The 25,797-nt window shown below is 43.4% G+C and overlaps 1 protein-coding gene across 2 annotated transcripts in view; it reads right to left on the bottom strand.

The window, feature by feature from the left end:
* ABCA12 (ATP binding cassette subfamily A member 12) overlaps nt 1–25,797 on the bottom strand; it is a 97,312-nt gene that overhangs the window by 4,590 nt on the left and 66,925 nt on the right. For both annotated transcript variants that reach the window (XM_085552763.1, XM_032445977.2), the window contains exons 25-49: nt 24,842–25,171; nt 23,908–23,977; nt 23,673–23,807; nt 22,833–22,985; nt 21,911–22,088; nt 20,125–20,343; nt 19,269–19,465; nt 18,722–18,882; nt 17,135–17,359; nt 16,772–16,910; nt 15,279–15,531; nt 14,497–14,583; nt 13,691–13,784; nt 12,038–12,165; nt 11,044–11,131; nt 9,635–9,740; nt 7,382–7,436; nt 6,783–6,960; nt 4,999–5,114; nt 4,285–4,444; nt 2,713–2,981; nt 2,036–2,246; nt 1,070–1,179; nt 429–573; nt 152–286 (exon numbers count right to left, since the gene is read on the bottom strand). In XM_085552763.1, the coding sequence (XP_085408889.1) occupies nt 152–286; nt 429–573; nt 1,070–1,179; nt 2,036–2,246; nt 2,713–2,981; nt 4,285–4,444; nt 4,999–5,114; nt 6,783–6,960; nt 7,382–7,436; nt 9,635–9,740; nt 11,044–11,131; nt 12,038–12,165; nt 13,691–13,784; nt 14,497–14,583; nt 15,279–15,531; nt 16,772–16,910; nt 17,135–17,359; nt 18,722–18,882; nt 19,269–19,465; nt 20,125–20,343; nt 21,911–22,088; nt 22,833–22,985; nt 23,673–23,807; nt 23,908–23,977; nt 24,842–25,171 (3,942 nt within the window). The remainder of the gene's footprint in view (nt 1–151; nt 287–428; nt 574–1,069; nt 1,180–2,035; nt 2,247–2,712; nt 2,982–4,284; nt 4,445–4,998; nt 5,115–6,782; nt 6,961–7,381; nt 7,437–9,634; nt 9,741–11,043; nt 11,132–12,037; nt 12,166–13,690; nt 13,785–14,496; nt 14,584–15,278; nt 15,532–16,771; nt 16,911–17,134; nt 17,360–18,721; nt 18,883–19,268; nt 19,466–20,124; nt 20,344–21,910; nt 22,089–22,832; nt 22,986–23,672; nt 23,808–23,907; nt 23,978–24,841; nt 25,172–25,797) is intronic.

The following is a 25,797-nucleotide window of genomic DNA, read 5'->3' as shown; positions in this document are numbered from 1 at the left end:
CTGACAGGATGCTCTTGGGTTTCCTCCCCAGAGCCTTCTCCACAAACATTTGGGGGAGTGTCCTGCAGCCTGTGTCTAGAAAGATCATTCAAGTGTCCCTCCAGCCTGGAGATCTGCTCAGCTTTCACCCAACAAGGCCCCCATTTCTCACCAGCAGCAGAATAGATGGATTCCCAATGAGAGCCAGAGCAGTTGAGAGTTTTCTGTTAGTGCCATAACTGCACATAGAGGTGACTCTGTCTTTGTAGGCCATCAGATTCAGCCTGTGGAGAAGCTGGAGCACAATCTAGGGGTGAAAGAGTACTAATTTTACAACAGACTCCTGGAATTAATTACTAGTATACATCTACGTTGACAGACTAATTAAATCAGTGTAGAGGCTCCTGATAACTAAAAAATACTTCAAGTCAAGCCTTGGTGTTACTTACTCCTTTGATCTCTCTCTCTGGGATGCCATGGAGTCTAGCATAGTAATACATGTGCTCTTCCACCGTCAGCAAGTCATCTAAGGCATCTTCTTGAGGACAGTAGCCAAAGAGAGACCAGTGTGCCTCGGTGATGTCATTCAAGGACCTTTGTAAGGAAGTAAGCAAGTCATTTTAAACACACCAAATTGCCAATGCACTCTGGAATCTCCAGCTTCCTACCCCCTCCCCCCCCCCCCAAGCCTTGAAGGAAAATGCTAAGAATTTGCAGATCTTCAACTTTAGGCCCTCAGCTCTGCAAAGACCTGTGTTTGTGAGCCACATTGTCTAGTACATAGGTCAGCCCTTCAGACAGTGTAGCCTGTTGCTGTTAAAGAATGCTTTGGGATGAGTCCTTCTGGTCTGATCCCGTCTAGTGAATGAAGTCGAAGAAACAGCAAAGGTATGACAGCAAATGCAAACTCTAATGAAGAAACTGTGCCATCTTCAAAGGGTTACATTCCTTTCCTTATTTATTTTTGCTGTTTTGAATGTTTGGCTTTGTTTCAAACTTTCTTACTTCCTTTTCTTGGCCATTCAGCCTTATAAACTGTTCCCATGTTGATTAGTTTATGTGCCTTCCCCTGAAATCACATCTTGCATACCCAGAATGATCCTGGACCCGCAACCTTCCACTGGATGCTCCGATATCTCCTGTCAGCATCTTAAAGATGGTTGTCTTCCCAGCTCCATTCACACCAAGCAAGCCAAAGCACTGGGTTGTGAGAAAGAAAGGCAGAAATGCAACCATGCTGTATTTATAACGGAAGAATACTGCACTGAGATGAGTGCTCAGTGCAGTTTGTCACTTCTTCTCTCTGGCCTCTTGAGCAAGATAAATTGCAAGTGAGGCAGAGATACTTGGAGCATACAAACATTATAATGGTGGTTGTTTATGGTACAATATACCGCAGCGTATAATAGGACCGTTTGTTTAATATGGTGAAGAATCAAGGACATGTCTCTAATAGAGTCATTCCTTTTACTGTAAGGTGCATTTTCACAGTGAACCTCCCTGACAGGCCAAATCCTGCTCATCTCATTTGTGCAAACCTCCCATTGACAGGAATAGAGCTATTCATAGGAATGAGGTGAGTGAGGTTTGCTCTGTCATTGGTAAAACCTTAACGTGACACAAGATTTCCGTCCAATAATCTCACTAATGCACTACATTAATAAGATTAAGAACTGGCTCCCTGTAGTGCAGTTCCGTATCTCATGCTAAAATCCATATTTTATTGCTATGGCCGGAGATACACAACTGAGTGTCGCATGAGCAATCACCACTGTGCTGATAATTACTATTATTTTGATATCATTAACACAGATGAGCTGATTTGAAAATCCTTCCGTGCTGGGACACAACCAGAGGCTCATCCCTCACCTCAGGTCTGTGCAGGAACAATATCTGTGCACAGGGCCATGCAAGGTGAAGGAAGGAAAAAAGAAACCAGAGTGGAACAAACCACTCCAGTCACACTGGGACAGAGGCAAGGACTGGGAAGAAGATAATGGTGGGATTCTGGACCTGTCCCAGTGTCCCTCCCCATAGCTTTAACCAACTTGCTTACCTCTCCGGCAGGAATCCCCAGGCTGATGTTTTTCACGGCCACAATGCGTTTGTGAGGAAGGTGGTAGATCTTTGTGAGGTTCTGAAGCAGTACCACATCAAAGTCAGCTTTGCCAGACTCTACTCGGATCCTCTCTGCCTGAACATCCCCATCTTCTTCAGCCACAGATAGCAGAAGTGGGGCTTTGCCATGCACTCTGTCAAACAGGAACCTAAGGGGAGGAAATAGGGTTATTATGCCCTTATCCTTTAGCAGTCACAGACAGCAGGAGGTCTGTATGTTTGAGGTACTGAGGAGACTTCTTGTGAGATCCCAGGGCATGCAAATATACACAGGCTTGCAGTTTCTATTCTCCTATTAAATCTTTTCAGGGAATTCAAGAAAACTCAGTGTTCCTTTGATGCCTAATTTTTCTTCCTATTCAGCAAATATTCTGAGCTGGAGCAGGCCCTGCCTTATTGAATACACACTCATGGTGCCAGGGACAGGTTCTTGCTTCTCACTGGACAAAAGAAGAGGCTCTCAATGAGCTGACTCCAGCTGAACACCAGCCCACCAAAGCCAGAGGCCTGAAACAGGCACAACAGCCTGAGCCAGTGATGGTGTGAGAGCCCAGAATGAACCCACTGAGTGATGGCTCGATCCATTCTCACCAAGATACTCCAGATGTTACTTACTCCAGTGTGCTGTTCCAGACCTTCTGAATCATCCCATCGTGAACTGTCAGACGAATGGCAAAAAACACCGTGCCCTGGATAAACATGGCAAGCAGCTTGGATGTGGTCTTGTCCAATTCAAAGGTCTTGTCAGGGTAGTCCACTCCATAGGCTTTCAGGAAGCCCAGCAGTGCCTGATCCTGAGACAGTTCAATCAAGCCATAGCCAAAGCAAAATTGTGGGAACAGAAGGAATGCGTGCCTTAAGTTTTCAGCGAGATCATGCAAGCCCTGGGGGGAAAAAAAAAGCAACACCACAAGAGCACAGTCACTGTTTTTATTCATGGAATAAATTCATAGGTTTCACTATGGAACTGAAGTGTAACAATTACATTGGGATTTGCTTGTGTCTCAGAGCAGAGATAAATTGAGAGCAAAGAGCTCTAGAGACAGCTCATTTCACAGACACAAGGTCAGAAAAGTCAAGAGGCAACTCGGAGGCTGTGATCACCCATAGTAAGCAGCATCCAGTTCCTGTTGCAGGAGCTTAGTGCATGCAGCAGCCAGAAACCTACTGATGAGCCTGAGCTGAGTCCTGCAGCTGCCCAAAATTAGCATCACTGCACCAACCCACTGCAGAGTACCCATTTTTCTCAGACAAACATCCCCATAAAACACAAGATCTGGCTCTAATAGACATAAAGGCTTTTCCAGTTAATTCAGGACAAAGCAGCTGAGTGCACAGTCTCCCAGCTATGTGCTCTTGTATGCAGGGATTTGGTACATCACCAGCAGAAGAAAGGACTAGCACACAGCAAAGTGGAAAGGCTGTACATTTGTACGGGGACAGACTGACTCCCTGCCTCTGGGGCACAGAGGGATAAATGTAGATCATATTCTTACATCACTAAAATCTAAGGGGCTGCTTAGCTACAGAGCAAAATCCAACACAGCTCTTGTTTTACAAAGCAAGTGCCCTTTATTTAAAACAAACCAACGACTAAATATAAAACAAACCAACGACTAAATATAAGGTGCACACTTTGCATTTTATTCCACTGATTCCCAGGGATATCTCTATATAAAACAAGGCCTGACATTCTGGAGTCATCACTGCCTCAGAGTCATTTTTCATCCTTGCAGGGAGAAGGTGATTGCATTACAGATCAAGATGACAGACAGCCACTGCTGGGCTTAACGCAGCACACTTCACACTCAGTGCAATGAAATCTAGTTGTCGCTCTCAAGTTTGTACTGCAAGAATTGAGCAATAGTTTAAATTCCCATCAACCTTGCATCAGACATCCATGCCTTCCTGCCTTTCTCAGCAAGGGCAGTTTTTTACCTCTCTTATTATATTCTTCCCTCTTTCACCACCATGTTTTGCTGGGGGAGCAGATCTACACAAACAGGATTTGTATGTGACTTACACCCTGTCAACAGGGAAGCCCCTGTAGTCTGCACTTCCTATCCTCTGCTTAGCTGAACAGAAATACCTTGAAACTAGCCAGCTGCTAAGGACCTGACCAAAGCCACCAAACTCAAGAAGCCTCCTGCTGTTTCACTCAAGCCTTTGTATCACTGGGGTTCCTACCTGGTCTGTAGCCTTTTCTTGGGAGAGCAGAAACACGACAGAGTGCGTAATGATGGTATTGATGCCAAAGAACAAGTTGACGCAGACATAAACGATGAAGGCCATTCCTGTCTCCTTGAAGACTCCAGCCAGCAAGTACATCCATGAAAATGTTGCATATCTATAAATCCCCAACAGCATAAGGAGCAATTGAACAGTAACTCAAAGAGCAATTGAAAACCAATAACTAAAGTCCTCGGACAACTTAACAGTTCTGTCTTGGCAAATGACTAGATTCCTCTAGTACAGGAACTTAATGGAGGACAAATGGCTTGATATCTGTTTGAACTGGGAGAAGTTCATGATACGTAGCCCTGGCTGAAAGCAGAAAGACTGGGCCTGGAGGACTTAAAGTCAGGGAAACAATTTTGCTAAGTTTTCCAGAGGTTTTGTTTTTGGTCTGTTTGTTTTCCCCTTGTTGCATCTCAAAAGTTCACAACAGTTCAGTAAATATCTGCTTACAGCCTGAGCTGCCACCTGAGCTTGAATGTTTTATATCCTCACAAAGATCTTGCAGGCATGACAATAGCTTAGCTCACTGTTCCTGGAAGGAGTCACCACTTGCTAAGTAGACACTGAAGAAGAAAGCCCACATATTCCTCTCTTAGATCCCAAATCACAGCAGCCTGCAATATCCAGTTCCTCACTCTGATATTTAAATTGCCTCACACTTACCCAAAGAGTAGCAACAGAAGAAATACTGCCAGTAAGTTATTGTTGTTGCAGAACGCTGGTATCTGGAAGGATGAAATAACTCCTATGGAGAGTCCAACAGGGATCATAAAAAGTACCTGTAGAAAGATATTACAAATATGTTATTAGGACAATAATTCTCAAGAATTTTTCTAGAAAGACACAGAAGCAGCAAAGTCTGAACTGGGTCCCACTGGTGTAGCCAAAGGAAACAAAATACACATAAGTGTTTCAGTCTTATTTAGGAAGTCTTGCACTTGAACCCAATTTGAATAGGCTAAATGTTAAGAAGAAAAAAGAGAGAGAGAGAGAGAGAAAAAGAGGAAAAACAGACATAAATGGAAAAATACCCCTTGGTTTTTTTTTTCTGTTAGCCTTGCAGACAGCCCAGTTCATTGCTCCCTGTAAATCCAGTCTCCCCGGTGTTGTGTCAAGCTATTGACCTCCCATGTGTCTGCCTCAAGAGGTTCCTCTTTTCCTCAGTTTTGGCATTTAACAGAATTTCCTGGTGGGGATTCACTGAGAAATATCAAGTTGCTGAGAGTGCTGGATTAGTTTCAGCCCACTGAATACTGATTGTGGCAGGGACTCCAGGGATGTTTCCACAGGCTGATTTACAAATATGCAGTGCTAGAGCAAGGGTTTGGACCAGGGAAGGAGAAACACACTTGCCCCATTCTCCAGCCCCCTTGTCATGATGCGGGGAGGCTGTGCCAAACCAGACCACAGCCATGGCTGACAAACCCCAGGGGATTTCAGCCCTTAGCTCTGACTGCATCAAAGAGGCACCGGCCGCTCAAACACACTTGCAGAATTCCTATTTTCAGAAATGGATGCTGTTGCTGGGATTTTAGCACTAGCAGAACTTCACAGCTGGAAACTCATAGGGTATGTGGAGCTGATCACCATCGCAGCACAGCTGGCAGTGCCAAAGCTTGTGAGCAGAGATAGTCTGCAGTTGCAGATCTCTAGCTTTGTAAGGTTTGACATCATGCACCAAAGATAATTCCTAAGACACAAAGCACTTTAGTCTACAGATACTGTGCGTGTGATGCTTTCCAGCAGTGCTATTAACCCTCTTTGCCATAAAGAAACTAAAATTCAGAGAGTACAAGGGCATGTCTATGCCACATAATGCAGCACAGTGCTGAGGAGCTCAGCTCTCTCTAGGAATGCGGTAGTAAATCTATACAGCACCGTGCAGCACTCTAGAAAGCAACCTGCTCGTGACTTGGAAGGCACAGAGCTACATGAGTATCTTTCCTGGCTTAAAAACCTTTACAATAGATAGAAAGCATTCAACTAAGCAATGGATTTTGCCCAGTGGAGGACTGTCAGCTGTGAGATGTCTGCTAATGTCAGTCCCCGTGGTGGCAGGGTTTCCAAAACTGCTCCGGTCTCAAGCCCCAGATCTTTACCTCAGATGAATAAAACCCACCCGAAAACTCATGCAGTTCTGTGAGTTAAGAAAAAAGCCGCTTGCATGATAAAGTTGAAATCAAGCCCTAGCCTGTTCCGTGCTGCTCTCATATAAATGTGCTGAGTGTTTTGCATACACTCAAGAGAGAAGGAATGCCTTTGCTTAGCAAAATCCAGCGTTGCGGTTCACATTTAATCGTCTTCAGTGCCTTTGAGAACAATTACTACACAACACTCTTGGTAGTGATAATATTAATAAGTCTAAGTCAACCAACTTTAAACAAAGAACTTTTTCACCTCCTGCTGCTGAATGCCACTCTCGATGCATTTAAGTTTGAATTATTTACCAGATCATAAACGAAGTTAGTCAGCCAGTAGCTTGTCATCCCAATGCCTGAAATATGCTGCAGTTGCTTGGCTTTGGTTTGATGTTCTTTTACCACGTAGAGCACGAAGCTTGCCGTTGTGATAGAGTAGCCAACCAGAACAGACATTGAAACTATGATATCAAGTAAGCTGTTGAGCCTGGGGAGAAAGCAGAGAAAGATATATATGGTGAGTCGAAGCAATAGGCTTCCCTTGTTCAGTTATTTAGAGCTCAGAAGTGTAAAGGACCTGATTCTGTTCCAGTGTCCTTTGTTGGTGGTTATTATGTCTAGGAAAAAGGGCTTAGAGCATTCAGTCACGTGAGTGCTGTAACATCAATCAGGATTGTGACCCCCAGATTTATACAGAATCCCACAAGAAAAAAAACACCCTAAAAAGAAACATCCTGTGAGCATACAGAGTGCCACTCATGCATAAAGGCAAGGAAGGCAAGATGAGAGCAGTGTTCACATTTGGAGGGAGATATTTAGTAATTTAGGCTGCTTAGTGGTTTCCAGGAAGCAGACTTGCTTCTTTTGAAGCTAAACAATTCAGGCATCAGCCAAATGAATCTTCTTACATTACTTGTTCTTGACTTTGTCCTCCGGGATATGGGTGAGCTGATAAGAAAATACCTACAAAACCAAAAAGAAAATAAAGGTTAAAAGTAGCTGGCTTAAAGTTTCTTTCCTCAGTTCTTGAGGGTGACAGTAATACAGAGGACTGAATAGAGAAGAAAAGCAGACCAAAAGCTGTTTTTGCTCTATCATCTTGGTGTGACATTGGGCAGGATTTTGAGAGGCCCTGTTTTCCTGTGACTCCACTTTGATGCTCAGCAGCTATGAAATTCAGACCCTAGGCCTTGCTTCGGTACCTGTCCAACTTTAAGGGCTGTATCATTCACTTCAGCAGGAACACTTCTACAGTGAGGAGAACAATTTTGTCTCATGCAGCTGAAACAAGCAAAGAAAAACATTTTGTCTAAAGGAACTAATGGAAATTCCTTTGTTCAGAGGCAATCTGTGCCCATAAATCTATCATGGGGAGGAACCTGGGGGGCTTTGTTGGGACAGTTCCAACCTCCAGCGAAGGCCAGAGCCTTGGTCACACCAGCAGCTGGGAAGGGCTTAAGATTCAAAGGTTCCCTAGGAAATACATTCAGTGTGGGGAAAAATCCTCAGCCTTGTCATCAGTGAGCAAAATGGAATGAAAACCTGAGGCTGATGATAGAGCCCTGCAAACAGCCAGAAAATGTTTTCCTTCTCTAAAAGAGGGGCAAAGGAAGATACCGTCTGTCTAATCTGCTAATGCTTCACTATAAAGCCATTTTCCTGTGCTGAAGCTTAGGCTAGGAGTCAGAATTTCCATTTCAATGCTTACTCTTTTTTTGTTGGTTGGGATTGAGAGAAGAGAAAGCACAATATACGTAAGTCAAAAGCTATTATGACTCGCTTAGTGACAGGGTAAAAAGCTCTTTATGTATTTTATTTTTTCAAAAAGATATGCTAAGTCAAACGTACTAAAGCAGGACTGGCACCTCTTTCAAACTGCTGAAACGACAACACACTTTTATCTGGCCTTTTCAGTGCTTCTTAAACTGTCATTTATTTGTCACAACAACAAATAGATTTAGCTGCCAGGGATGTACCACGCAGACCGTCTGTTCAATTGTATTTCAAACTGGATTTACACTACCCCAGGGGAGCTATCCTCATCCATTCATTTTATTTCCCCCATTCTATGAATTGGATCATTAGTGGGAAGTGGAGAATTATCTGCCTGGTCGTTTACTACTAAGCATTTCATTCAGAAAAAAAAAAAACAACCAAACCAACCACGCATACACAGCAGGACAGATGGAATAAAAACTGCTGCTATTCTTTCCCCCTGAAAATTGCTTTTTTGCTGGTACCAGACTTTCTCTGTGAAAACTTTCTGACTATTCACATAAGCTTTTGCTCCCACTATGGCATGTGCTGGGAATTCAGAGATGGGGCGAGCATCGCTGCTTAATAATTCAGCTGCTTTGGGATGCTCATGCTGCTGGAAGCTCCTCTCTCCGCACCCTGGCAGGGACTGCAGCTTCACCACGTGCTCTTGCAGTGCATACAGAAGAGCTTGAACCTTCTGACCTCAAGGGCACCCTGCAAGTCTCCAAGGCACAAGCCTCTATTGATAGGATGGCGGTGGAACCAAGGCGCTGCTTTTGCTTGTTGCAAGGGGAGCTGCAGTGCATCAATATGTGGAGGTGGGGAGAGAGATGCGCTGCTTTGACTTGTAATCAGCATTCTGCTGCGTCTTGAATTCATGGCATGGCATTGAAAGCTTCAGCAGATGCCTTTTCCATTAGAGTTAAATTCAGACACATCACTGAGGAATCATAGTCTCATGAGCAAAGAGACACTCTCAAGCTATCTCCCTGCCACCTAGAACAGCAGGCACCTGAGGTGAGGGGGCTTGGCATGGCTGCAGTGTGGCTGGAAGGACAGCATTTGTCACAGACAATGAGTCAGGGGAGCATTCTGCAAACACTCTGAAGCAGCCTTTTTATGCATAAATAAGAGGCACCAATCAAAAGTACCGTAACAAGAAGCAATAAATCAACTAGCAACTGTTGACACTTTTTGGATGAAGCGAGTGTTTTACATAGGAACAGGGGTCTTCCCTCTCCAGCTCCCTAGGGCCTTTGACAAAGACAAATGGAATACGTGATTTATTCATGTTTCTCAATGCTGTTTTTAAAAGAATCTGCATCATTCAGAATTTTAAAGTGACCTCACTGAAGTCCCCCCATTGGGGAGAAATTACCTGTTCACATGACAGGACACCTTACCGTATCTGGATGTCTCATTATTTGGCAGATTAGCTCGAAGAATGAAGTTGTTCAAGCTGTTCAGATAGGCTGGAAGGCTGTGATAACCTTCGGGATTATACCACACCTGCACACAATGGAGAAATTGAAACAAATTGGGAGATAAATTGTTACTGATAACATTTTGGTTTGTTCTACTTGCACAAATGAATCAGTCCATAGCTGTTATCTTAAGCCATAAGCTCTACAAGCTGAAGTGCTGTGATTAAACCACATCAGGTACCAGATGAGTATAAAAGCACATTTCACTTAAAACACAAGTAGTCCCATCAGCTTCATTTGCCTTCGGAGAGAGAAGAAAAGCACTAACTGGGTATGTGACATAATGCTACAGATATGTGGTTTCTTCTCTGTCAAACACCAGCTTCCCTTGAAAGCAAGTGGGAAAGAGACTGTTTTAGGGCAGAAAATACAGCCCTTCTCATTCAGCAACAGCCCTTCCTATGCTCACGATCACCTTCTGCCAAAACCATGATAAACTCTGAGGACTGAGGGCAGAAATCAGACCAGAGGAGATGCACTTTATGGGGATTTACCTTCTTTAGGAACAACTTGCAGTACCCAGATTAGAGGTGTAAGTTACTTGCAAAGCACAAAGGGCTTTGGCTATTAAGGTTACAGGCTTAAATACAGCCCACAGCTCCCACCTTTATATATCTTCAAGTTCTACATGCTCAGTGATTTTATGCTTCTCGCCCTAGCAGAGCAAGTACTGCTAAAGAAAGAGAGGGCTGGAAGTCAGCCTTGCTTCCAGCGCTACCAAAATTTCAGGTATCTAATCTGACACACAATTAGCAAATAGCAGGAGCTTTCTGATCTAGAATTGAAGGGGTGAAAACATTTGCAAATTGATTACACGAGGTCTGAGCATTAGCAAAACAATTAGCAATGAATCCTGTGATTCCTTTTGACTGGGAATACCTCTGAGAACAGCGCTGCTTTTGCAAGGACACTTTCCTGGTAAGCTTGGTTTAACGTGGAAACAACAGGAACTCATCTGCAATTCTCTCCTACCTCAGATTTCAGCCTTGGTGCCTTTAATGCTGATGTGTTACAACATTTTCACTGAGCAGAAACAGAGAAATGGGTAAATCAGAACATACAAGCCAGCCCTAGCAAAGCTATGTACATTCTCCTGTGAGATAAAGGTGCCACGAACCGATCTTTTCACTCCTGGGTAATAAAATTATGACAGCAGAAAAATTGTTTCCTATCAGCAAGAGAAGTCAGACCAATAAAGAAGAATGGGAAGAGGAGAAAAAATGAACTGAAAGTCATCTCTCCCATGCCAAGCTGCAGATTTCAGATGTTTTCGCTCTCTCTTCTGAAACATCCCCCGACTCAACATCACTCCAGTGGAAGTTAGTTACCTTAGTCAATGTTCTGTTGGGGGGCACTGGCTTGATATCAAACTGGAGATCTCTCGTCAAAGGCATCCCAAAACTCCAGCCACCATACCTGAATGAAAAATCCAGAGAGAAACGCACTGTTACGCTCACCCAGAAGCTGTAACAACATGGCTACTATATGCTAGCATGGACTCTTCAGAGGCAAACGTGCACTGTGTGTCGCCACAGTCTCAATTAATTGTAGACTGACTTGAAAGAGAAGAACTCATCCCACTACATGGTGTGAGAAATGCCAAACCAACAGTGCAGCAGGAGCCCACATTTGGAGAAAAAAGGGAAACAAACTGTGTTATTACAAAAACTGCCTCAATTTGAGAAGTGTCTTGGAGATGCTTGCTTACCACTTTGAAACAAGATTGCTTCTTTCCCAGAAGATGAGCAGCTCAGGTTAAATCAATGGACAGGTGAACATACTCCTTGACAACCTCAATGGCAGGCTATTTTTGCCCTACAACATGCTGTGCAGCTGCATTGCAGGCTCCAGACAAAATAATAGTTCTAACAGCCCCATGGTGCAAGAAAACACTTGAATTCTAACTTCCCTCCAACACAAGCATTTGTTTAAGTGAAGTGCACACCAAGACTCTTCAGACAATTAAACCTAGAGGAGAATCTCTCCCCGGGGTTCACTTCATGACAAGCTGTGTCAGATTTTCCTCTTTAGAAACATTTCTGAGCCAGACAACAGCTCATCTGTGGCCCCAGCCACCAGCTCATCAGGTGATGGACATGCTATCCCCAGGTGCTCTCTGCTGTGATCAAGCAGAGCACTTACACAAAACCTTTATCTTTAACTCTGTGCTTCTAGTGCATTTTCCTCCCACTAGATACACAGAAGCTATCAGCAGAGGGGTCCTGCTAAGCCCTGACTACACCACCCCTTCTTTAAGTACAGAGATATGATAAAGGATTCTCGCAGTGCAGTTCAGAGAAGGACTGGAGATGCACAACACACCTTTTCTGCAGGAAGTCTTTGGTGGTTGCCAGAATGTAGGTCTCCACGTCGTGCCCCGTAACGTTATAAAGCATTCGTGTAGAGAAGGTCCTTCTGTGAGGGGGGGTGTAGTTTTTCTGTGGGCACGTCTGAGAAGAGACAAGGGAACAAAGAGATCAGTGACTGTGCTTTAACTGTAAACTTCACACAGCAGGACAGGGCTGAGAGCTGACAACGGTGACATTCCAGTCCTGGGACCAACACTTACAGCTGGAGATCTCAAATCCACTGTGCCAAGACACACAGCATCCAACCCTGTGTGCCGTTCTCCATGTATTTAGAGAGGTGCTTCAAAATAACCTTTGCTTGAGTCTATACGTCAGATTTACTGACATTAGTGAGACCTTGAAATGTGCTTCATGCTAGGTAGGAAGATTTTTCCCGAATTAACTCTGATCCCTTTTAGCAGAGCTTCAGAGCGACTGCACTGACAACAGCAGAAGGCAAAACAGCTCACGGAGCACAAAACTCCACGGTGGCCTCAAACTCTCATCTTGCATTTCACAGCGGCTACGCTTTACATTTTAACTGTACTGTCAGTCATTGGGAATATTTTTCAGAGCTTCAGAGAAACCTCGGATTAGTCCCGAATATATAATTTAACACACCGAGGGTCAAAATTGCACTGACTCTTTCATAAGGTTGAAACGTCCTACACCGGGCAGCATGCTGTCTGCTTCCTTCAGCTCATCCATAACAAATATCCTGGCCTCCCCTGTTGTGTATCTGTTCAAAACTCTACATCAGAATACACAAAACAGCTGCCTTCATGCTGAGGAACACCTGCCTGTGCCTGCTAGAGGTGAGAATCAGCTTTGAACATTACCCTGACATAACAGGGAATTGATGCCAGTACTTCTAACGATGTGAAATTAAATACATGCCCAGTAAAGTGCATAAAATGGCTGTGCTTTAAGAAATGCCTAGGAACTTCTGACTAAGTACACGCTTTATCTTACAAGCAGTATCATGCTGGGCCTGGAGTTTGGTTTCCTTCTGGAATAAAGCTAAAGACAGGTGAACAGCACTGTGGGGAGGAGAGTTCATCTTAAACTGGATACGTTAAGTTCTAACCTTTTTTGGTCAGAATCTGCCTTTCCCCCATATGACACCAAGCTCGTCAGGACCCATATCTGGTCCTATACATACTACTGCAAGGCAAATAACTAATACTATTAATCACCACTGTTCGTAATGTGGAATGGTGCAAAAGCAGATGGATCTAGACTTTGCATTAAGTTAAATTCTGAAGAGCAAACAGCAATAATATCTGTGCTTTCATATAATGACAGTGCTGTATGAAATGCAATTTTCTTCTTGAATATACACTCACCTCTGCTAAATGGGACAATCATACAACATTCAAAGACACCATTAAACCTTTTCCCACAGAGGGGAGCAAGGCAGATACACGAGCATGCAAATCTTCTGAGGTTACTGTTTCCTTTCCTGTCCCCAAGCTGGTGCACATTCAGTCATTACCCAAAGTACAAAATCAACAAGACCAGAGAGAGACAGGTGGGATTTTGAATGCTGAGTTCATCCACAGATCCCCACTCACAACCTGCTCATTTCCCACCAAACTCCTTCTCTTTTGGGTTTTTTTCAATTTACCTGGATGCCATCAGTGCAGTTGCAGGCAGAATACTTTGTTGAGGGGTTTCCATTGGTGATCCACGGGCCAAGCATGTCTTCATTTAAACACTGCCTGAAAATGAACACATTCTCCTCTGAGGGTCTCTGTAGCCAGAGGTGCAAATGCTACTGAGATGGCAGTAAGTAGCTTTGGCAGAAAAGGGACCTCCTTTTGTCTGTAAATACCTGTCCTCCTACTAATTTGGTAGAGATCCCTCAGCACAGTTCCCCTTGCCTGGATTAATTCAGCTGATTAGAAAGAATCCAGACACTGCTTCATTCTTGCAGTGGTTGGCCAAAGCTAAAATCATCTTCCAGTGCAGAAATAAGGGGCTACACCTGGGGAGTGCTGCAATGGGCCATACTGGCAGCAGCCACTACAAATATTCAGCATCAACATTTGTGAGCTGATGTGAGGCACACTTGAGTACATAAGCTGCCCAGGATTGTACTACTATTGAAAATTCATCCTCAGAACCCCAAACGGTCCATTTCTCATGGCACTGCTTTGATTTTGTGGATAATAGCTACGTTGAGAATGTAGCTGTGAGAAGAACAAGTTTGCACCAGCCTGGCAAAGGCCAGTCAGGCATCTGCAGTGAGCTTAAAGAGTCTGTAAGTCACTTTGGAAAGAGGCAAGAGATTTTTTTTCCCTCTGGCATCCATGTATGAAAATTCTGCAGGTGATCAAGGATGGAAAGAGGGTCTGCTGGCGAAAGGTGTCACCTCAATTCTCTTGCAGACTCAGGATTTAAACAGGAAAATAAAAGGCAAGAAGTACTTACGAATTGCTTTCATTCATGCATGTGTTATCTGTCCCAGGGAAAGAAAGCATGGAAGCAACTAGAGCATTGGTTGATTCATTGAAATTCCTGCAGTTTAACAAAAAAAAAAAAAAAAAAAAAAGGAAAATATTCAAGGTACTTCCATTACCACTGAGCAGAGGAAAGCTGTCTGAAAGAAACGGGATTTATTTAGGATGCTAAAAAAAATGACTATTCCTGGTGCTAGCCCTGCAAACTACTTCAGAACATGCAGCACATGAGGGAAGACAGACGGGTTTAAAAGAGCTGCCCACTGCTTACAGCTGCACACCTGCTCCACTGACTGCACACCTTAGACTAGTGAATCCTCAGCAGGACATCATATGCTGCACTGACAGAGAGGAGGGCAATCAGACAGTTCACAAGATGGATAGAACTTGATCCTATAGGTGTAATGTTGGACCAAACTAATGCTGCACCTCCATTTCAGATTGGGGAAGATTAAATACCTTTTTTAAAATCCTTTTGAGGCAGGATGGATGTCATGGGGACAGATGGCTCCATTAGCAAACGCAACAAAGAGTATTTCTCACATATTTCTCAGTTAATTCCGACTTAAAGATTGTTTCCCTAAAGCTTTCTGATTGCTGGCTTGTGCCAAGCCATCTCCCCAGGAGATACCCCTAGGAACAGGGTTTTAATACTGCGTTGTCTATACAACAGCTTTCTGCTGTATTTGCTGAGAAACAATCCTGATAATAAGAACTGGGCCTTTAAGAAGGCTGAAAAGGAACACCACTCACCCAAAGAAGTCTGCCTGGTCAGATGTGCCATACAGAGATGGGGAAAGAATCAGCTCTGGATATTCAGTCTCTTTAGTTCTCAGTGTTCCAAGTCCCATTGCTGCCATCACAAAGAGGACAGGGAGTATGACCTGAGCAATGAAGCCTCGAACATCGCGCCGGGTATGGTGGAATCTCTTAATGAATAAAGCTGATGTCTTCTTAAGCAGCAATGGCAAACCCTGCAGGCTCTTAGATCTGATCAGGAGCTGATCTGGGTACAAAAGAACACATTTTGTCATGGATCAGTATTCATGAGATGCAGAGAACTGATGCTCACTGGACCCTGGCAGTTACTTTGGCTGCCCGTTCTCCTTTTCAGATAGAAAAATCAAAACTAGTAAGCTGGGCCATACCCTGTTTGGACAGCATTCGGGGTTTGGCTCAAGTCACAAGCTCATGTAACACCAGATCTTTGCTTGATTTCAAATGCGTATGTGTAGCATACACATTTTGACACCTTGCAAGAGGAACAGAGACTTCCAGATACAAGAAGTTATCTGCACCGTCCCTACTCATCTACACCTTTTGTATTTGCAAACTGAAAATTCTCATCGTTTAGAAAGCACGTTCTGAGTCAAATCAATAAGAGAATTCATTAGGGAACAAGAAAACAAGGCACATAAACTAATCAATCACTTGCATGGACAAGGCTGCAGCACAATAGAAGCAGAGCTGAACCCTATGCAACCTATTCCTCTTTATGAAATATTAACCTGTGTAATGCAACACAAGGCAAATCACCTTCAGTGCTCTCATTAGGGGCATCATAAAACACTTTTCTACATGTCTGTGTTACTTCTTATGGATTTGCCCATTTTACAGCACAGGTCAGCTTTGTGAAGTGAGTATGAAAATAGCTCTGTGTTGTCCCTCAGCAGCTTCCTTAACTATAAATGATAAATCTATAAGCAGAAGGGATGTTCAGGATGTTTTTTGGACCATGCCGCCTTGGGCAGCTCTTAAACCCTCAACATACAGATACTGTTAAAGGTAAATTTATCCCAGCGTGTGGCCCTTTTTGCTGTGTGACTTACACTGCAGTTGCTGGGACAGAACAAAAAGCAGCAGGGAGGACCGAGCTCAGAGCTGTGCAGCTTTTCCTATGAAGTTTCTCTCAAATTCTACTGACTGCGTGGAAATAATTCTCTGCATCAATTACAGCAATTGCTTTCAGAGGTACACATTTGCTACCTCACCCACACACTGTATTTGATTAGATTAAAATCAATGTAAAGGGAGGCGGATGCAAACAAAACCCCTCTGTAATTTGTTCTGTGATTCAGACATTCCAAACTAGTGGATCTAGGCAACTGTTGAGTGCTGCGCTTTTAGGGAATCAGTGGCTTTGTGTTCCTGGTTGGATGAAGTTTGTTTATAAACAAGAAAGAGCCCATCTGCCACTGTCTGTATCTCTGACAAATCTGGATGAAAACCTGGAGGTCATTTAGTACCATCTCTTTCTGTGAAAGTATCCGTGCTCACAGACATTTCGTCACTGCCATTTTGGCCGCTGGCTCCAGGCACCCGCTGGGATAGTCCTGCATCTTCTTGTGGGTCCTGCCCGAGCTCTTTTGTCAGATTGAGAAACACCTACAGAACAAGAAAGCATAAAGTTTCAAACAAAATACTCAGTACTCCAACATCTTATTCTCTAGATGAAATGCTGAAAGGTGAGACAGTGGTATGCATTGTGCACTACTAGATGTATAGATTGATGCACACATCTACAGCTCCCCATGTTCATAACTGTAGCACAGTGAGTAACAAAACCATCCCTGTTACTCCTACATCCAAAACCTGCTCCCACCTCTTACCTCTTCCACAGTTGTGTTTGAAATCCCAAAGCAACCAAGGTGGAGATCACTCAGGCTGGTATCAAGGGCTCTGAGAAGTGCCTGGTAAGCCCCTGAGACTGTGGACTTGAAGGGGGGAAGCACATACACCAGCTCTCCACCAATATCCTCCTTGAGATAAGCCTCTGGGAGGTGAGACTGAATCAGGGAGGTCACTGCTGCGGTGTCACACTCCTCTATCATATTCTGAAAAAGGAGGAAAACACTCTGTGTTCAAACAGAAGGCGCTGAGGTCAAAATTCCTGCTGCAGGATTCAGCTCGGATCATGTCCTTAAGTGTAGATGGTGGGTGATCTTAGCACAGACATGCAGCATTTCATTTTTAATACCAAATGGATGTGAACCCAAATTTCCAGGCTCAGGAGATGTGGCACAGACTCCCTACCCCTTGTTGTACTCAGGAGGAGCTCCAGGTATTTTTTGGACTAAGTTGAGCCCACCTTGGTCCATCCATGCTTTGCTGGGCTCCCTTTGACAGCAAACATACCAGGGCTGGGACAGATGGACCACTTTGCACCAGCTGGAGTGTTTATAGTGAAGAGAAAAAAGTCTAGCCACATGGGAGAATTCACACCTGAACTCACCTGAACTCACACAAACACAATTGTTCTCCCTGTGAAGTACAGGGCTTGCACAGGGATCTTCTTTCATTTTCTCTATCTACGCTGCCAACAATTTGGATGAGAGCTGATCTCTTATGATATTCATATGTTATTCAGTGTGCTGGCCTACAACAGCACCATAATAAATGCTTTCAGAGCACAGTTCTGCCCTCCCTGCAAAGAGCAGAACATTTTGCCCCAGGTCAGGTACTATGAATGGATCTCTTCCAATCTGATAACTCTGAACTCCAGAACTCACACTGCATCCAGCCTTGCCTTTAACCATCAAGGAGGCCCTGTTCTCCAACAAAGCAGAGTGCTGAATTTCTTGTTTCTGAGAGCCCCAGAGGCAGGTCTGATGGCCTCTCTGGGGGCTGGCTTGGAGTGTCCCCCTGCTTCAAGGAAGATGCTCTGTTAGTATCTCTCCCTGAGAGGTAGCTCACATGCAGATCCTCTGCTGCTCTTTGGTGCCTCTCTGCATCAAACATAACCACTTTGGGAATGCTACCACTCTCAGCTCCTGACATTAGATGTGCATGATGGACATGAAAGCAAGCTGGGGTCCAGCAGGGAGGGAGGATGAAGAGGTCTGCACCTGGGCACAGAAGGCTCAGATTCATACTTTTGCCTCATCTGTTAGAGCTGTACAGCTTTGGGTAGCAGGGCTAGCCAACACATCCTACTTATAAACCACAATAAAAATGGTCACAGAAAGAATACATTCCACAAATCATAAATTAGATTGGAATAACCATTTCATGGCAGAAATCTAAGACCGATATGAACCTTTTGCAATGGACTTCATTTCTGTTGGACACTATGACTCACTTCCTTATTTCATTCCTTGCTTCCAACTGATGCAGCTTCCCACCCAAGATGTCTATCAAAAAATCATACATTTATCTTGAGAGGAGGCTGAAGATTTAGGACCAACTCTGACACGAACCTTCTTTTTTGTGAGCGTTAGGTGATATCCATCACCAAAGGTTTCCTTGAGGTAAAATGGAGACCCACAGCATTTGAGCCCTCCGTGCTCTAAGAAGGCAATTCGGTCGCTCAGTACTTCTGCTTCATCTAAGTGATGCGTAGAGAGAATGATGGTCCTGCCTGGAAAAGAGGAAGCTGATGTCAACCCACACAAAACAAACATACAGGATTACATGAGACAGGTGAAAGCTGCACTGAATGATGTAGAGTACCAGCTGAAAATCAGCTGCATTTTTAGGGAATTAATAATAATTAGATGAAAAGTAACATTACCGAGGAGCTGAAAGACATTACTGTAAAATATGCATTATGGTAACGATACTTATCAAATGACATTGTGAATTTACAAGGAGAATGAAGAATGAATCCAGAGGATCTGCAAGGTGTTCCCAGTCTCCCACAGTTGGTTCTCTATGGTTTCCAAAACCCACAGCTCAAAACCACTCCATAATTTCAGGACACAAAGCACCTCTGCCCCTGGGCAGCACCTCATCTCATCACAGTACCTTTTTTATTCTTGGAGATGATTTCCCAAATACTCCTACGAGAGCATGGATCCACCCCAGTGGTTGGTTCATCCAGGATCACTACCCTTGATCCACCCAGGAGAGCAATAGCTATAGACAGCTTTCTCTTCATCCCACCAGACAAGGAACCGGCCAGCTTATGACGATGGCTGTAGAGTCCAGTCTCCTTCAAAGTCCTTCAAAACAAAGAAAAAACAACCTCCAAATGTTGCCCTTCAGGCAATTTTAAAAAGCAGAATACTTGAAAATACCCAAAAAACATAACTGCAAATGAAGCACTACTCAAGTATAGACTGCTCTACTGAATGGTCACAGTGCACTGAGATGATTCATCCTATGTGTAGCTCAGCCACTGACATTTTAATGTTAAAAAAAAAATCTTTTTTTTAGGATGTTTTCAAAGTTCCCATCTGACAAGTCAAGGTTAAAGGCTCAACCTCATCAACAGAGGTCAGCAAATTCCAAATTCCCTGGGATGTTTTGTCTGTTTCACTTCTCCCCAGAAACAGTAAATCTGGCATCATCTTCTAACTGGTTGATTAAATCTCTTTCTGGGGAAAACTGTAAGGAAGCAAGGACCAGACCCTTAGGCTTATAAATTCATCTCCAAAGAATTGCCACATAAGCTTGTAAACTCCTGGAGAAGAAATGTTGTTTTCTTACAGCTGCAGATTTTGACACTCAATGTACTCCAGTCAGATCAAGGCATTTATTTGAACTCTAGGTTGGGGTTTGCAACAGTGCTCAAAAACCATTCATTTGAGCTTTGTAGTGGTACTACTATGCATAATTTTCACAGCCCTCTCTCTCTTCTCCCACCCTGCTGTTTTTATACCTCTTAACTTCTTGGTAGAGCTCCTCTTTACTCCAGTGAGGGACTTTGATGTACCCATAGAGCAGCAGGTGCTCCTTCGTGGTGAGGTAGTTGAAGAGCACATTGTGCTGCATACAGATACCCATGTTCTTCCTGATAACTTCCTGATCAGTCTTGATGTCTTTGCCATAGACAATGATAGTGCCTGATGACGTAGGGAACAACCCGGTCAAAATAGATCTGAAAGGGAAAAATAAGTAGAAAAGGAAGCTAAAAATGAAAGAAGAGAAAGCCATAGGTATTTTTTTTCTTCATTCTCCTGCAGTTATCATTACTTGCCAAGCTTCTTTCCATTACTAGCACACTCCTTGCAGCCAGAAATCACTGAACACAGCTTCTTCTGCAGTCTCTCCATGCTTTGGTGGAGCAGTGCCCAATTAACATCAAAGAACATCCTCCTCCCTCCCATCTGTGGGATTGTGAGGGCAAGTACCAAGCTCACACACTGAGCTCTGGCTACTTTACACATATACTTTCATCTTCCTCAGTCTCTCCCTCCCTAAGTCAGACCACTGCATGCTCCTTACATCAATACTCATGAATGCCCTTCACTTCCAATTTAATCACCGGGAATTCACATAAATGCAGTTACTCTTCATTCTTTGGGGTTTGTCTGCAGTATCCAGACAGTCTCATATTGCTAACCACTTCAGAGATTGAAAACCACATCTTCATCATACTAACCACATCACAGCACAGAAACCCGATTTCACTGCCATTATTAAGAAGGAATGGGGGAGGATTTCCTGACAAGGAACCTCACTGAGGACAGCAATTTCATCTAGTTCAAGCTAATAATTACCTACCTAGTAGTACCTAGCAGACCTGAGTCAAACACCTTCTATTTGGAATGACTACTTGCACAATATAGGCTGGTTTTAGAGCTGTCCTGCAAGGGAGTAAAGGGAGAAGACGCATTTCAGACTGCCCTTCTCCATCCCTGAGTTGCACTCTCTCCTGGGACTTTTAACTCTCATTAAAAAGGAGAGGAGATGTACCTTGTGACCTTACTCTGAATTTGAAGCCTGCACTAAGTTTCAAGAAGCTATTATACTTTTCTGTACATCACCTTTGCCTACACTTACAATGAGGACATGAGATGAATTCGTAATAAGCTGAGATGAAGCACACATCTGTCTTGTCTTACTGTTTTTGGCTCTTCTGGGGCTTCTATTCATCAGCTTAATGTTGCTTTCAGAGTGACGCATACATATACATCAGTAGAGAAATCAAGTTCCACAGGTTTCTTTTAGTGATGTTACCCAACACCTTAAACTATAATTTATAAATGGCAATGCTGGAAGGGCTGGAAGGCCAAAGCATTAACCTACTGCAATTCCAGCCCAGCCAACACACAAGTCTGTACAGCTGAAATATACCTTCATTAAGCTTTCTCGCTAATGTCACTTCAAATCTGGCAGGTGCACAAGCTACCCACAGCTTTCAGAGCAACCCAGCCCCATGCACCAAAGCCTCGTGGAACAAAATACTGGAACAATTGCTGTGATGCATATTACAGGGATCCTATCAGACCAAAACGTATATTCCTAAACAAAAAAAGGACCGTCAGTTCTAATAGATGAAGGGGCTGCTGAGGTCATCTGAGAGTAAGATAAAATTACAAGAGAGATCTGTCCTAATAAAGCATTTCATTCAGCTTCCCAATGCTGAAAAGCCCCATTTGCTCTCATATCCACCCAGCTGAGACCAACAGTACTAAATGAGCCCAACTTTAAACAACATGTACATGGTTGTAGTTTTCCCAGCTCCATTGTGTCCAAGCAGGGAAGTTATATTCCCTTCATAGAAGTTGAGGCTTAGGTTGTCCACTGCAGCTTTGGATCCATAAACTTTGGTTATGCCATGGAGAGAGACTCCCAGGGTCAGATCAGTGGGTTCCGGCTCCACGTGAGGTGGGGGGGCACCTTCGGAACCAAAAGAAAGGGTGAGAGGTCAGTTACCTTTTTTCAACTCGGAGATAAGCAAGGCTTTTGATAGCATATAACAGAGCAGAAGCAGGTGACTTTCAATTAGAAAGTCACCTAGAGAACATTTCATAGGATCTGAGACATTTTGAGCTCTCCTGGATTTCTCCTTTTCACTTATAACTTCACAGAAGTTATACTTCCAACAATAGGCATTAATCTCCTCCGATAAGGTCTTATATTTAGATGTTTCTGAGCACCTAACTTAATCTACACTAAACAAGTATATAAAATCAGAGGAAATACAGAAAAGCTATTGAAATTTCTGTTAGGTAGAACTGGCAAGTTTGTATGTGTGATCTCATTATATTCGATAGCCCAAATATTTAAAGAGACGGACAGAGCAGCAGACATTCCTTTAGCCAAGTGGAATTCTGTATATTTGCTTTCACAAACAAGAATATGTTTCGACACAGAGCATTGTAGGGTGAGGTATATGAGCACAAGGTATCTTCTCAACTACAATATACACAACTATGCATGCTGGTGTCAGTACTGGATTTCCATATCGAATTGGAAGAGAAAAAAAAAAGAAGACAATTTAAAAGCCAAATCTCCATTTGGGTAAGTATTAATTTCCAGTTTTTCCTGTGCTACGAAGTAAGGATTAACATAGAAATGTGCTTTGGCTTTGTTTACTTAAAGCATATGTTAGCATGGCTATCCCATTCAGTATTCACATACATATCTGATTGGTGGGGCTGGCTTCTTTCCTTAACACAAGCTTGCTGAAGATGAAGCCTCTTTGCTTCTCACTCCAGAAGGGGAGCCAGTTGTATTCGAGCCAGTAAGATGGAAGCAGTGGGAAATACCAGGGAGCAGCCATGCCGTATCTTCCTGCAAGAAGAAGAGGAAGCTCATTCAGGTATCTGTTTCTGCGGGAAGCACCACTACTGGACTGCACTCAAAACAACAAAAGTGAACTCGATGGAGATCTCTCCTCTCTCGATGTGCTTCATGTACTACTGATGCTTGGAAGGGATTTTCCCCTAATTGGCTCAATAGGAAGCATTTGCTCATTTGTTATTCTGAGTAACTTCATAGCCTGAGGGCTGGAGTACTTTACATTTTCCACTGGGTAGATTTCTGTGTGCCAGTGGACTGCTTCATTAGGTGGGGAAGAAAAGCAAAAGACAAATGTACTGTCTCTTGCCCAAGGCAGGAATTACTTTTTGAAATCGGATGATATAAGTAACACAACACAAAATCACTCAACTGACAAATGCTGGCTAACATGCTCGGTTCTCATTTTCACCAACCAGACAGCAAACACATTCTCCTGTGTCCTTGGCTTCAGCTTCTTCAGAGGTTCCACCAACCCACGTGATGAGCAGAAGAAACCCTAATCCTCCCTTAACCCAGCATCATTAATATTCTCAACACATCTTCCAAGTTATGGTTCCTCTGTTCTAGGAATACAGGTGTCCTGCATGTGCCTGAGTGCCTGGATCATAGAATCAGTCAGCACTGTACTTAATGTTTTCCAAATGAAACATCAACAGCCTCAGTGCTTCATATCCTTACCTGGGAATACATTTCTTATATACCATCCCAGGATGAAGTAAATGAAAGAGTCTATCAGAATGAGCCAGCACATCCAGCCAAAGGATGTGTTGTCTCCAATCATTGGAGATTTATACATGTTGTCCCACTGCAGACCTGCAGAAAGGAATTGAGAAGTACAAGAGAATCCATATTACTTAATGGAATGTCACAACCTTGGAAGCTGAAAGTGTACTTTTGTCTTCAATAAGCATACCTATGTCCTGTGCCTCGTAGCGAGCGATGTACTGGCTTGCATAACTGAATGCAGTTGGAGACAACAGGCTCTGTGGAACAGACAGAATTGAAAACAAAGAATTTGTTAATTAGTCTCAAAGAGATTTTAAGTCAGACAACCCATCAGGTGCCTCCCTGGCTTGGTACGCTAACTGGAAAAATGAGTAAAATTTTTTCCAGCAGACACAAAGAGCAGGGGACCAAGCTTCTGATGGTCAGAACTTCTGATGATGGGCTGTAACATCCCCTTGGAGTCTTTCTTCCTTTTGCTTCCTCTGCCAGTATCCAACTTTATCCCCCACCCAGGGCTTTAATTTAGGCTTTTGAAATACAGTGGTGATATAAAATTACATGACATGGCTAATGAATTTACCACTTGACTTAAAAGGTGACCTTTCCCAGATCTGAAGAACTTGAAAACAAATGTGACTCCTGGTACTTAATACCTACCTATTACCACCCTTGGCAAGTGACAAAGCTTTCTCTCATTTCCTATGGCTACAAAATTGAGGAACACACAAATAAGGAATGAACAGAGCCAGCTTTCCCTCAAGTCCTGCAACCTTAACTCCTTACCTTCCTCTTCATCATGGTTGAAGGTAAGCTATTTTTCCCTTGCAGCTTGAGAGGGTAAAGTGCACAGATCACACTACTCTGATTCAACTGGCAGTGGTTACTCACTAAAATGCCACAAGTTTCGCTTTCAGTGAAGGGACACAGGTCTCCTTCCCCCAGGCTACAGCCACCTCTCCCATTACATGATGTAGCATGTATCAGCACACACTGCTGTCATTCAAAAAGGCTACAAAAGATGTATACTTGTGACACAAGCCTTAAGAAGAGCTGAAGTGTGTTGAAGGTGAACGTTTGCTTCCACATACACACAATCCCTGTTATTGAAAAGCAGAACTTACCAGTAGGCTCTTCACAGAGAAGCTCAAGTGATTTTCAATGACAAGCAATACAATGAAGGGGAAGAAAGTGAGGATGTACACGAGACTGCCCACCAATGCTGCGATGTTGGTGTTGTTGAAGAAAACACTGATGAAGTAGCTCATGGCTATGATGGACAAGCTGTAGTCCATAAGGTACAGGAACAGGAGCGCTGTATTTGTTTTGGGAAGGATGTCACCCACTTTTAGGACAATGATGAGGAAGGTGACTGTGATTAGAAGGAAGATGGCACACTCTATGAACCAGGCGATGAAATGGCTGCTTGCATTAACACCCATCATCTTCATGTACTGTAGAGAGAAAGGAAAATAAAAGGAATTACAAATTAGAACTGTTTACTAATGTGGTTTTTTTGTTGTTGTTGTTGTTTTTTCAGTCTCTGGATAGGGCACACAAACAAAATACGCTCTCTCATACTCCAGCATGAGTTGATTACCAGAGAGAAGCCATGCACTCACACTTCTGGAATGCCCTTGGTTTGCAAGGAGCCTGTTGTAAAGGAGCAGCATAGGCAGGATCTGCAAGCATCATATGTCACAATCCCAAGTGTCAAAAAGCAGATGCTGGACCTTACATTTGCTACTTTTCTAAAGCATTTTGGCTATTTTATTTGTTTTAGATAACGCTGTTCAACTCAGCAACATGAGTGTAAATACTCTCGGGTACAGTTGAAGCCAAACGTACCATTTGGTTCAGCTGGTGAACCACTTCACACGCATCCCCCCAGCAATAAATAATACACTTACATATTTATATGGAAGTAATATTAATTTATATCAGCTGATGACCAAGTCACAAGTCGTAAGAACTGTGAACTTGCCTTGCCGAATCCAAAAGAAATGAGAGATGCTGGTGTCTTGTTGCAGATTACACAGCTGAAAGATTACTGACACCTTGGATCACAGAGGCAATGAAA

The sequence above is a fragment of the Coturnix japonica genome, chromosome 7, assembly GCF_054131305.1.
Source record: "Coturnix japonica strain WE chromosome 7, WE-NBRP24, whole genome shotgun sequence".
NCBI classification, from domain to species: domain Eukaryota; kingdom Metazoa; phylum Chordata; class Aves; order Galliformes; family Phasianidae; genus Coturnix; species Coturnix japonica.
The sequence above is the reverse complement of the archived record's forward strand: the minus strand, read 5'-3'. Positions and strand labels throughout refer to the sequence as shown.